We start from the raw sequence: 12,970 nt of genomic DNA, 5'->3' as shown, positions 1-12,970 counted from the left end.
GGGTGAAAAGAACACACCCTCCTCTCCTCAGTGATCTTTGTGCACCGATGCAGCACAGCTGAGTTATGTATAATTACAAATACTTCCATGTCTCATCTCACAGAGCCGTCAGCTCTAACCACCAATGACTGACGTGAGGTAAAATCTGGAAGTGTTTGTAATGACACATAACTCAGTTCTGCTGTATACTGTAGCTGCAGAGATCAGGGAGGAGAGCAGGGCATGTTTTCTTATCTGCATGCTTATGGATGGTCAACCACATGTAGCAGAAGTAGTACACCCCCCCAGAGAAGAATCTCTGGTTACACCAAGTTAAACTTCTCAATTATAACCTAAATTTTACAAGCAAATATCTCTGCAAGAGAAGAGAAATTTAAAAAAAAATAAAAAATGTTTCTATTGCTTAATTGGGGGACGCTGGAAACCATGGCTGTATGCTGCTGCCACAAGGCAGGAAAAAAGACTAAAGGTACCTTCACACATAACGATTTCGTTAACGATATCGTTGCTTTTTGTGACGTAGCAACGATATCGTTAACGAAATCGTTATGCATGACAGCGACCAATGATCAGGCCCCTGCTGGGAGATCGTTGGTCGTGGGGAATGATCAGGACCTTTTTTTTGGTCGCTGATCATCCGCTGTCATCGCTGAATCGGCATGTGTGACGCCGATCCAGCGATGTGTTCACTAGTAACCAGGGTAAATATCGGGTTACTAAGCGCAGGGCCGCGCTTAGTAACCCGATATTTACCCTGGTTACCATTGTAAAAGTTAAAAAAAAAAGAGTACATACTCACATTCCTGTCACGTCCCCCGGCGTCAGCTTCGCGCACTGACTGTCAGCTCCGGCCGGCCGTAAAGCAGAGCACAGCGGTGACGTCACCGCTCTGCTTTACGGCCGGCGCTTACACAGTGCAGGGAAGCTGAAGCTGGGGGACGTGACAGGAATGTGAGTATGTAGTGTTTTTTTTTTTTTACTTTTACAATGGTAACCAGGGTAAATATCGGGTTACTAAGTGTGGCCCTGCACTTAGTAACCCGATGTTTACCTTGGTTTCCCGGGGACTTCGGCATCGTTGAAGACAGTTTCAACGATGCCGAAGTTGTTCCCCTGATCATTGGTCGCTGGAGAGAGCTGTCTGTGTGACAGCTCCCCAGCGACCACACAACGACTTACCAACGATCACGGCCAGGTCGTATCGCTGGTCGTGATCGTTGGTAAATCGTTTAGTGTAACGGTACCTTAACTCTTCCCCAGCAGGCTACATCCACCCACTGGCTGAGAGCTAACCAGTTTTTTTTTGCTTGTGACTTCATAATCTCCAGAGCTGAACTCTAAAGAGGAAGTCTTGTGTTTTAGGCCAAACTCAATGTTCTGCTTCTCTCCGCAGTTTTACTCTCAGGCTCGACCTTACACACTGGCCCAGGAGAGCCTGTAATCTCCCCAAGGACACACTCGAATTGCCCAGGCAACTTTTTGCGTTCCCGTGCGGTCGGCGGGCACATCAAAATGACGCATACGGACCCATCCGCATACAGCGCATGTCCCTGCGTACCCAATGTTAAAGATAGGGTCGCATGCGGAAGTAGGCAGATCATCATATTGCTGCTGTAATACCGTAATTTCCGCCGGGATCAATAAAGTGTATCATATCATATAGGTGGATCTTAAAGGAGGATGTACGCAGCCATACGCAGACCAACCAAACGCAAGTGTGAAACCAGCCTAAAGTGATTATTCTTACTCTTCCGGGAGAACTTGGCGCTTCATCCCACGAGGTCAAAGGGGTCCTAGGCCTGGTTTCCTTTCTAAGGTGATCACTCTCTTTCCTAAAAATCCTCTGGAGTGGTCTCTGTGGATCTCATCAGAGCTGCATCTCTACATTTCCAGGACAGGATTCCTCAGATATTCAGACTCTCTTTTTGTGATTTCTGAAGGTGATCTTCCCACTTCATAGACCTCTATTGCTTGGTGCACCTATTTTTCTTATCTTAGGAGCGTATCGAGTGAAAAAAAACAAAAAACGATCCCGCTTAAGTTCATGATTTTCCACGATAGTGGGGGCTTCATAGCCTCTTCACCGTTGGACCTGCCAGGCTGTGTCCTGGTCTTCATTCCACCTCTTGTAATCCTACATGGGTTTTCTCCTATGCTCCAATGAACACCAGCCTGGGCAGAAAGGTTCTGCATGAGGCAGTGGACCGGCCTTACATTTTAGCATAGCTGGTTTTTCCTACCCAAGGGACTGCTTTTGGACATGCCATAGTTACCTGTGTCTCCAATGAAGCGACAGAGAAAAGATTTTTGGTATTCACTGTAAAATCTTTTTCTCTGAGCCTTCTAAGTGAGCATTGGTGGTTCAGTGGTAGAATTCTCGCCTGCCACGCGGGAGGCCCGGGTTCGATTCCCGGCCAATGCAACAGCAATTTATCTTCCTGGAGCAGAACAATATTGTATCATACAATTATTAGGTTCTGTAGAAGGACGTAGATCTGGGGATTTATTATGATGGAATATAGGCTGAACTGGATGGACAAATGTCTTTTTTCGGCCTTACTAACTATGTTCTTGGGGGACACAGAACCCGCCCTTGTTTGTGCCATTGTTGGTTCTTGAGGTAATCTCCTTTCCTACTGCTTTCTCACATACTGGTTAGCTCTGCCAGTCAGTGAGTGTAGCCTGCTGGGGAGGAGTTAGCCTTTTTTCCTGCCTAGTGTCAGCCTCCTAATGGCATTAGCCTACATCTCTGTCCCCCAGTGAAGGCTTTTTGAGTACCAAAAATCTTCTTGGTTTTACTCAGCTCTGCAGCCACTTTTCCATGATGTGGACAGTTTTACCTGCCCAAACTTGTGAAAAGACCTCACTGATCAAATGCACAATCTACTGCCCATGATTTTGTGGACAGATCAAAATGGGGGGACACTTTCCCTTCACTGGTAGCTAGCAAGGGTTTCAGCAGTGGGAAACAATTGGATAGGTGACAACTTAGCTGACAGAGATGAATAAAAAGGTTTACACTACCCTATTCCGACTTCCATTTCGGAACACAACACTGGCGGCGCCTCTCGCTATTACTAGGCCCTTGTGGTGATATGACAGGACGGGGGCAATAGTAGTCAGAAGAGGTGCAGCAGAATCCTGCATTTGAGGGCTGCTGGAGGAAGATCATGTCAGCAGGATCAGAACAGTGCGGAATACAAAAGTAGTGATAATCTTTTTGCTCATTTGTATCAACTAATGATCACAATAGCAATAGCACATTATCCCCTCACTGTACACAATTTACAGCATAACCCAATCATTAGTTTTGCACGGCTATGAATGTTATTGGTAATATATTGCTTCCTTAGAACCATTATCTAACTAAATAAACATTAACACTGTAGGAAGCATGCCTATTTACCCAAGTCCAGTGTTACTGCTCCTCCTGCTCCTGCTTGAGATATGTAGAACAGTCCAGAACGTTCTTTAACTGAGCAGAGGTCACCTTCTGAGAACACATGGGGCAGATGCTTTCTGACTCCAGCAGTCTGAGGAAATGAACGACAGTTATGTAATTCTCTACACTGTCACAGTCCGCGTTCTGCTCACACACAAACACTTGGGTAGGTAAGTCAATGCTCGCTCAGGGTCAGCACATTTCGTTTTTGCTGCTATTATTCCCACAGTCTAACATGTTACAATGCGAGGTAACATAGTAAGGCCGAAAAAAGACATTTGTCCATCCAGTTCAGCCTATATTCCATCATAATAATTCCCCAGATCTACGTCTTTCTACAGAACCTAATAATTGTATGTTACAATATTGTTCTGCTCCAGGAAGACATCCAGGCCTCTCTTGAACCCCTCGACTGAGTTCGCCATCACCACCTCCTCAGGCAAGCAATTCCAGATTCTCACTGCCCTAACAGTAAAGAATCCTCTTCTATGTTGGTGGGAAAACCTTCTCTCCTCCAGACGCAAAGAATGCCCCCTTGTGCCCGTCACCTTCCTTGGTATAAACATACAGGAAAGAAATATATCTTGGTACCGTGTTAGCCAGTGGATAGAAAAATATAAAGGTAAAGGTAAAAATAAAAGGTATCAACCACTGAGGACTCTCAATTCTAAATATTTTGGTATAAACAGATCCTCAGCGAGATATTTGTATTGTCCCCTTATATACTTATACATGGTTATTAGATCGCCCCTCAGTCGTCTTTTTTCCAGACTAAATAATCCTAATTTTGCTAATCTATCTGGGTATTGTAGTTCTCCCATCCCCTTTATTAATTTTGTTGCCCTCCTTTGTACTCTCTCTAGTTCCATTATATCCTTCCTGAGCACCGGTGCCCAAAACTGTACTCAGTACTCCATGTGCGGTCTAACTAGGGGTTTGTACAGAGGCAGTATAATGCTCTCATCATGTGTATCCAGACCTTTTTTAATGCACCCCATGATCCTGTTTGCCTTGGCAGCTGCTGCCTGGCACTGGCTGCTCCAGGTAAGTTTATCATTAACTAGGATCCCCAAGTCCTTCTCCCTGTCAGATTTACCCAGAGGTGTATGGCAGCAGCTTGTCGTCCTCTTCCTTATTGAATAAACATGCCCTGCACAGCACTGTATATACAGTGCCTACAAGTAGTATTCAACCCCCTGCAGATTTAGCAGGTTTACACATTTGGAATTAACTTGGCATTGTGACATTTGGACTGTAGATCAGCCTGGAAGTGTGAAATGCACTGCAGCAAAAAAGAATGTTATTTCTTTGTTTATTTTTTTTTTAAATTGTGAAAAGTCTTTTCAGAGGGTCATTTATTATTCAACCCCTCAACCCACCAGAATTCTGTTTGGTTCCCCTAAAGTATTAAGAAGTAGTTCAGGCACAAAGAACAGTGAGCTTCAGATGTTTGGATTAATTATCTCTTTTTCCAGCCTTTTCTGACTATTTAAGACCCTCCCCAAACTTGTGAACAGCACTCATACATGGTCAACGTGAGAAAGACAAAGGAGCATTCCAAGGCCATCAGACACAAGATCGTGGAGGGTCACAAGGCTGGCAAGGGGTACAAAACCCTTTCCAAGGAGTTGGGCCTACCTGTCTCCACTGTTGGGAGCATCATCCGGAAGTGGAAGGCTTATGGAACTACTGTTAGCCTTCCACGGCCTGGACAGCCTTTGAAAGTTTCCTCCCGTGCCGAGGCCAGGCTTGTCCGAAGAGTCAAGGCTAACCCAAGGACAACAAGGAAGGAGCTCCGGGAAGATCTCATGGCAGTGGGGACATTGGTTTCAGTCAATACCATAAGTAACGTACTCCACCGCAATGGTCTCCGTTCCAGACGAGCCCGTAAGGTACCTTTACTTTCAAAGCGTCATGTCAAGGCTCGTCTACAGTTTGCTCATGATCACTTGGAGCACTCTGAGACTGACTGGTTCAAGGTTCTCTGGTCTGATGAGACCAAGATCGAGATCTTTGGTGCCAACCACACACGTGACGTTTGGAGACTGGATGGCACTGCATACGACCCCAAGAATACCATCCCTACAGTCAAGCATGGTGGTGGCAGCATCATGCTGTGGGGCTGTTTCTCAGCCAAGGAGCCTGGCCATCTGGTCTGCATCCATGGGAAGATGGATAGCACGGCCTACCTGGAGATTTTGGCCAAGAACCTCCGCTCCTCCATCAAGGATCTTAAGATTGGTCGTCATTTCATCTTCCAACAAGACAACGACCCAAAGCACACAGCCAAGAAAACCAAGGCCTGGTTCAAGAGGCAAAAAATCAAGGTGTTGCAGTGGCCTAGTCAGTCTCCTGACCTTAACCCAATTGAAAACTTGTGGAAGGAGCTCAAGATTAAAGTCCACATGAGACACCCAAAGAATCTAGATAACTTGGAGAAGATCTGCATGGAGGAGTGGGCCAAGATAACTCCAGAGACCTGTGCCGGCCTGATCAGGTCTTATAAAAGACGATTATTAGCTGTAATTGCAAACAAAGGTTATTCCACAAAATATTAAACCTAGGGGTTGAATAATAATTGACCCACACTTTTATGTTTAAAATTTATAAAAATTTAACTGAGCAACAAAACTTTTTGGTTTGTAAGATTTATGCATCTGTTAATAAATCCTGCTCTTGTTTGAAGGCTCTAACTTATTTGCATCTTATTAAACCTGCTAAATCTGCAGGGGGTTGAATACTACTTGTAGGCACTGTATGTTTTGGGAAAATTTGGGTAGGTGGACAGCTATTTTACAGATATAGCCAGCTTATATGTATAGCCAGTCTTCAGGAGGAACTATGACTACAAATAAAGGTTTTTTTTAAGATACATGTAAAATCTAGAAATCTCCAAAATACCTAAAATATTCATAAGCAGTTCATCTTTGCTCATTGATATAGCCAGAAAATCATTTTATGCAAACACAGCCCTCACATTAGTTTTGCTTACACCCTGGTAATGGGTGTTCCTTTAACTTTACAAACTAATTTCCCATCAGTCTTTTCCTTCTAAGTGTTCTCGCTAGATCAAAACCCCTCATTTGTGTCCCCTATACTAGAGCCTCCGCAGCCCTAGCTACTCACCTCTGCAGCATCTGCAACTGTCTGAGGTTATGACCCTAATACAGCCAATGCTCCACTGCTTAATCACTAGTGATGAGCGAATATACTCGTTACTCGAGATTTCCCGAGCACGCTCGGGTGTCCTCCGAGTATTTTTTAGTGCTCGGAGATTGTTTTTTTTTTTCAACGCAGCTGGATCATTTACAGCTACTACCCAGCTTGATTACATGTGGGGATTCCCTAGCAACCAGGCAACCCCCACATGTACTTATGCTGGCTAACAGATGTAAATCATTCAGCTGAGGCGATGAAAACTAAATCTCCGAGCACTAAAAAATACTCGGAGGACACCCGAGCGTGCTCGGTAAAACCCGAGCAACGAGTACACTCGCTCATCACTACTCATCACTTTTAATCACCTATTGCTTGCCACTTCTGTCCCCTTTAGAACTCAGCGCCATCCTCCAGTACATCGCTCCTCTCAGCCACCTTCATATAGCTCCGTCCTCCAGTACATCGCTCCTCTCCGCCACCTTCATATAGCACCGTACTCCAGTACATCGCTCCTCTCCGCCACCTTCATATAGCACCATCCTCCAGTACATCGCTTCTCTTCGCCACCTTCATATAGCACCATACTCCAGTACATCGCTTCTCTCAGCCACCTTCATATAGCACCATCCTCCAGTACATCGCTTCTCTTCGCCACCTTCATATAGCACCATACTCCAGTACATCGCTCCTCTCAGCCACCTTCATATACACCGTCCTCCAGTGCATCGCTCCTCTCAGCCACCTTCACATAGCACCGTCCTCCAGTACATCGCTCCTCTCAGCCACCTTCATATATCACTGTCCTCCAGTACATCGCTCCTCTCAGCCACCTTCATATAGCACTGTCCTCCAGTACACCGCTCCTCTCAGCCACATTCATATAGCAACGTACTGCAGTACATCGCTCCTCTCCGCCACCTTCATATAGCACCGTCCTCCAGTACATCGCTCCTCTCAGCCACCTTCATATAGCACCGTCCTCCAGTACACCGCTCCTCTCAGCCACCTTCATATAGCACCGTCCTCCAGTACATCGCTCCTCTCAGCCACCTTCATATAGCACCATCCTCCAGTACACCGCTCCTCTCATGCCTCCATAACTACAGCCACATTTCTGCAGTATATCACTCATCCCTCTCCATATGCAGCCCCATCCTGCAGTATATCGTTCCTCTCTTGCCCACTATACACAACCTCCACATGCAGTACATCGCTCCTGCCATGCCCCCTATATACAGCCGTCTCCCCCTGTAGTATATTACTTCCGTCATGCCCACTTCCTATATCTAACATCCTCCTGCCGTACATCGCTCCTCTCTACTCACAATCTAAAGCTCCATCCTTCAACACATCACCTCTCAGAGAGAAGATCACAATCCCCATTTCCTCACCTGCTGTACAAGGTACTCCTGATCGGAAGAGGAAAGCAGGATAGGGATCGGGGTTCGCGTTCCCCAATCACTCAATAGCAATCGCAGCAACAAGACACAAGGCAGAGCGAGGAGACAGTGGGGATTGTTCATGCATGATCCAACTTCTTCTGCACCGCTGAGTGTGCAGGAGAGGAATCTGAGATCACGCATGTACGATCCTAAAACGTAAGCACTGCCCATATACCAAAGTCAGCAGTGATGTTCAGTATAATGAACAGTGAAGACTGAAAACCATGTGGGCTGTATAAAGAAAGTTACCAGAGTGATGTCACTGGCCACATGAGCGATGTCACTGGCCACATGAGCGATGTCACTGGCCACATGAGCGATGTCACTGGCCACATGAGCATCATGTATAACATTAGACAGGGCCAGAATTTTTATTATAAGTATATTGCAAGCATGTCTACATTGCTGAGATAAAAGCTGTAGGATAAATAACAAAACATCTCGGACAAATTAGCTTCCTAAAGGCCACAGTTTAGTAACTAAAGAATCACCACTGTCACTGGCTTACGTTCTGTACTCTGACTGCAGAGCTGGGAATTCACAATGTGGGCAGATGCACCAGTCCTCTTTAACCATGTGCCGGCCCTGTAAGAAACAAATACAGATACTATATGCAGATTCAGAGGGAGTAATTTACTACGTATTCTTTTGTCCTATATTTTAGCACATAGTTTATGTATCAGAGCTTGTTCTTTACTGGTTCCTCCAACAGATATACGGGGACACAGGTAGTGGGGTAACACAAAATCAAAAAGCTTCAGATGAAATTTCAATCTTCTTAATTGGCTAATTTCTGAGTCCCCTTAACCCCTTAAGTCATTCTCCTTGTTTATGTTTTTTTCCTCCTCTTCTTCCAAGAGTCATAACTTTTTCATATTTCCGTTGAGAAAGCCATATGAAGGCTTGTTTTATGAGGGACGAGTTGTACTTTTGAATGACACCATTGATTTTACTATAGAGTGTACTAGAAAAGGGGTGAAAAAATCCAAGTGAAGTGAAATTGGAAAAAATGGATGGGACTAATGACTCAATTCTGGCCAACGTGTGTTAAATCCCGCTGTCGGAGATTAGCAGAGGGATTTAAATGGTTAACAGCTGCAGGTGGAGATCTGATCCACCCAAGGCTGTTAAAGGCACTTGATGGCTGATTTAATCATCAATCATATGGCCAGTGTTTGCTATATGATGCCCGTGGATTGGGCAGCATGCATCAGCTGTCAGGTTCTCTTTAAGAGCAAGTTCTACATAAATGGCCTTGACATGGCTCTCTGCAACTTGCACCGTGTTTTGTCCATTACGCTGTGCTGGATCCATCACACAGAAGACACTCACAGGGCCCGATGGGCCCCACTGACTTGTCATAGGGTAGTATCGGTGTTCTGTTATGGTGTCTTAACCAGGGCTAATGACTTTCAATGGGGGTTTTCAGTGGGAATATCTTGTCACTATGGGTTACTTGGCTTGAAAATGCAGAGAAATGATGATCTACAGAATACATTATGTGGTTCTGCAAACAAGATATACACGTTTGTAAGGTTTGGTAAGCGTTGCTGATGTGAAGTGAAGATTGCAGCATGTCTTCTTTGGAGAAGATTGAGACAAATCCTGCCAGAAACCTTTTACTAAAACGGTTTTTAGAAGAATATCTGATATTTATGGCTCAGCTGAAATATCAGCCAGCATCAATGCATTAACAATAGCAGCCAAGCAAGGAATTGGGGGTCACTATAGTTGTACTAATCCTACCGGTCGGGTACGACTAGCGTATTGCTGTACTCACAGTTGCTATACAGTATGGCAGGTTATTCTTGCAGCCTGGACAGAGAAGTTCACATTCTGGGAGTTTAAAGTCACAGAAAGGACACGGTGCGGTCTCTTCTTCCACTTCTGAGGTGTCCGGCCGCCTAGTCCATGTAAAACAAGGGGGATTAAATTATAGAATAGAAATGAGTCAATGATACAAGACCGGACAACGGAGCCCTAGCGTCTTTACCGGACCATGGCCTCAATCTTCTTCTTGTATTTTATGTCTATTTTGTTGCGATATTCAGGTCTCATTAGCATGGCTGCAAAGCTGAATGCAGAGTTCTTCAAACCAGCCCGATGGCACTCAATTACGGTCGAAGTCAGGATCGGAACGATGTCTAAAAGCACAAGAGAAACTTAAAACCCTCGTAGAATTATGAGGTTGGTTCCAAATACAGCTATGTAACTAGTATAAAGGTCAATAAGGTAATGAAATACAGTCCTGGTCGAAAGTGTTGGCACCTTTGAAATTGTTGCAGAAAATGAAATATTTTTCCCAGAAAATTATTGCAATTCCACAGGTTTTGTTAGACACGTTTATTTCTTTTGTGTGTATTGGAACAACACAACAAAAAAGACATAATTACACACACAGAAAAAGGGCACCTTTCCAAAATTGTGTGGAAACAACTTTGTTTCAAGCATGTGATGCTCATTCAAACTAAACTGTGGCAAGTAACAGGTGTGGCAATATGAAAATCACACCTGAAACCAGATAAAAAGGGAAGAAGTTCACTCAATCTTTGCATTGTGTATCTGTGTGCGCAACACTAAGCATAGAGAACAGAAAGAGCAGAAGAGAACTATCAGAGGACTTGAGAACCAAAACTGTTGAACAATATCAACAATCTCAATGTTACAAGTCCATCTCCAGAGATGTTGATGTTCCTTTGTTTTTGGTGCGCAATATAATCAAGAAGTTTACAGCCCATGGCACTGTAGCTAATCTCTTTGGACGTTGATGACAGAGGAAAATCGATGAAAGATTGCAAAGCAGGAAAGTCCGGATGGTAGATAAGCAGCCCCTATCAAGTTCCAAAGAAATTCTAAATTGTCCTTCAGACTCAGGGTGCATCAGTGTCAGGGGGCGAACTATCTCAAGATTTGAATGAAATTAAACGCTATGGCAGGAGACCTGGGAAGACTCCACTGCCGACACAGACATAAAAAAGGTAGACTGCAGGTGGCCAAAATGCACGAGCGTAAGCCAAAATCCTACTGGGAAAGCATCTTGTGAAAGGATAAGACCAAGATAGAGCTTTTTAGTAAAGAACATCATTCTACTGTTTACCTAAAACGGAATGAGGCCTACAAAGAAAAAACACCGTACCTACAGCCAAATATGGTGGAGGGTCAAAGATGTTTTAGGGCCTTGACTGTGTGCAAGGCATCATGAAATCTGAAGATTACCAAAGGATTTTGGATCGCAATTTAGCGTCCACTGTCAGAAAGCTGGGTTTGCGCTCTAGATCATGGGTCATTCAGCAGGACAATGACCCCAAACGTAATTCAGGAAGCACCCAGAAATGGATGGAAACAAAGCACTGGAGAGTTCTGAAGTGGCAGCAATGAGTGCAGATATCAATCCCATTGAACACCTATGGAGAGATCTTAAAATTGCTGATGGGAGAAGGCACCTTCAGATATGATAGACCTGGAGCAGTTTGCAAAAGAAGAGTGCTCCAAAATTCCAGCTGAGAGGTGCAAGAAGCTTGTTGATGGTTATAAGAAGCGAAGCATTGCAGCTAGTTATTTCAAAGTGTGCAACCATATATTAAGTTGAGGGTGCCAACGATTTTGTCTGGACCATTTTTGGGGGTTTGTTTGAAATTATGTCCAATTTGACTTTTTTCTTTTGCGTTGTTCCAATACACACAAAGAAAATAAAAGTGTGTATAACAAAACGTGTAATTTCAATAACTTCAAGGGTACCAACACTTTTGGCCATGACTGTATGTTAAAACATTGTACTAACAGAACTTACGGGATGGAAATTTACTGATGTTATTGGCAACACGTATCAGCATTCGTGCTCCTTTCATGTGGTCTCCACGCTTAACGTGGATCTGTAAAAAAAAAAACCAAAACATGTTCTGGTAACTATGACTATTCTACAGAGTACTTCCATCCTGATATCTACCTACTCTCTTGACAGATCGGTTTAAGGAAATAGGTGTACTCCCCATAATTTAGCAATTCTGAAGCATCTTTTCTTAGAACTCTACAGTGTGCCATTCCTCTGTTATCCCTCCTAGAAATGTATAAATAAATTGACAATTGGGTGTTGCCAGTTGGGTTTCTGTCCCTGCACAGTCTTAGCATCGCTAGTACTGTCACACTGAGAGGACAAGTGGAAAGATAACACCCAGTTGTCAATTTATTCATACATTTCTAGAGAGAATAACAGAATAACCGCACAATACAGAAATATAAGATGAATAAGACTATAAAGAATATTCTTTTCTTATTATAGCGCTTTATTATACAGCATGAAAAAAAGCAAGCTTGCAATTAACTTGCTTTTCCTATCTAGTTTCATTCTTCTTCTATGAAAGCTTTTATCTTACATAGTGTACAGCTTGTATCAAAAATATGCAGTAATTATAATTCCAGGCTGGGGAGGTAACTCCAAAGATTCCAGTCAACTCTCTGTAAGGCTGGGTTCACACTAGCGTTTGTGTACGCAGCAAATACGGCTGCGTACTTCTTACCTTCAGATCCGCATACATCCGCATCTGTCCCGCGTACCTATCTTTAACATTGTGTACGTAGGGACATGTGTGGTCATGCGTTGTATGCGGATGCATCCCCGTGCAGCGTTTTGATGTGCATTTTGCATACACAAACGCTAGTGTGAACCTAGCCTAACCCACTGATTTCCAGACAGCAGTTTAGCTTCTCTTATCAGTCTTGCATATTGACAACCCATGTTACCCAGCATCAGTTTCCAAAGCAGTTCTTCTAATCATGGCTCTCACTTTCCAAAGCCCTGCGCTTGTTCAAATGCTCTGTCATTTCTGTATGCAAATATACTAAAAACAGTCTAGACTTCAGAGCAATGACAGTAGCAGAAGTAAAGTGACCAGAACTGTCACTCACGGAGGAGTGCCCGCCCCAGAGC

The 12,970-nt window shown here is 44.1% G+C and overlaps 1 protein-coding gene and 1 non-coding gene across 2 annotated transcripts in view; one reads left to right on the top strand and one right to left on the bottom strand.

The window, feature by feature from the left end:
• Positions 1 to 12,970, bottom strand: part of WDR19 (WD repeat domain 19) — a 116,414-nt gene that overhangs the window by 387 nt on the left and 103,057 nt on the right. The window contains exons 32-36 of the mRNA XM_069744594.1: positions 11,834 to 11,915; positions 10,037 to 10,187; positions 9,824 to 9,947; positions 8,552 to 8,628; positions 3,407 to 3,533 (exon numbers count right to left, since the gene is read on the bottom strand). Of these exons, the coding sequence (XP_069600695.1) occupies positions 3,419 to 3,533; positions 8,552 to 8,628; positions 9,824 to 9,947; positions 10,037 to 10,187; positions 11,834 to 11,915 (549 nt within the window). The 3' untranslated portion in view covers positions 3,407 to 3,418. The remainder of the gene's footprint in view (positions 1 to 3,406; positions 3,534 to 8,551; positions 8,629 to 9,823; positions 9,948 to 10,036; positions 10,188 to 11,833; positions 11,916 to 12,970) is intronic.
• TRNAG-GCC (transfer RNA glycine (anticodon GCC)) lies at positions 2,352 to 2,422 on the top strand. Its single transcript has one exon. It is a non-coding gene; the product is annotated as a tRNA-Gly (tRNA).

The sequence above is a fragment of the Ranitomeya imitator genome, chromosome 1 (genome assembly GCF_032444005.1).
Source record: "Ranitomeya imitator isolate aRanImi1 chromosome 1, aRanImi1.pri, whole genome shotgun sequence".
Lineage (NCBI taxonomy): Eukaryota > Metazoa > Chordata > Amphibia > Anura > Dendrobatidae > Ranitomeya > Ranitomeya imitator.
The sequence above is the reverse complement of the archived record's forward strand: the minus strand, read 5'-3'. Positions and strand labels throughout refer to the sequence as shown.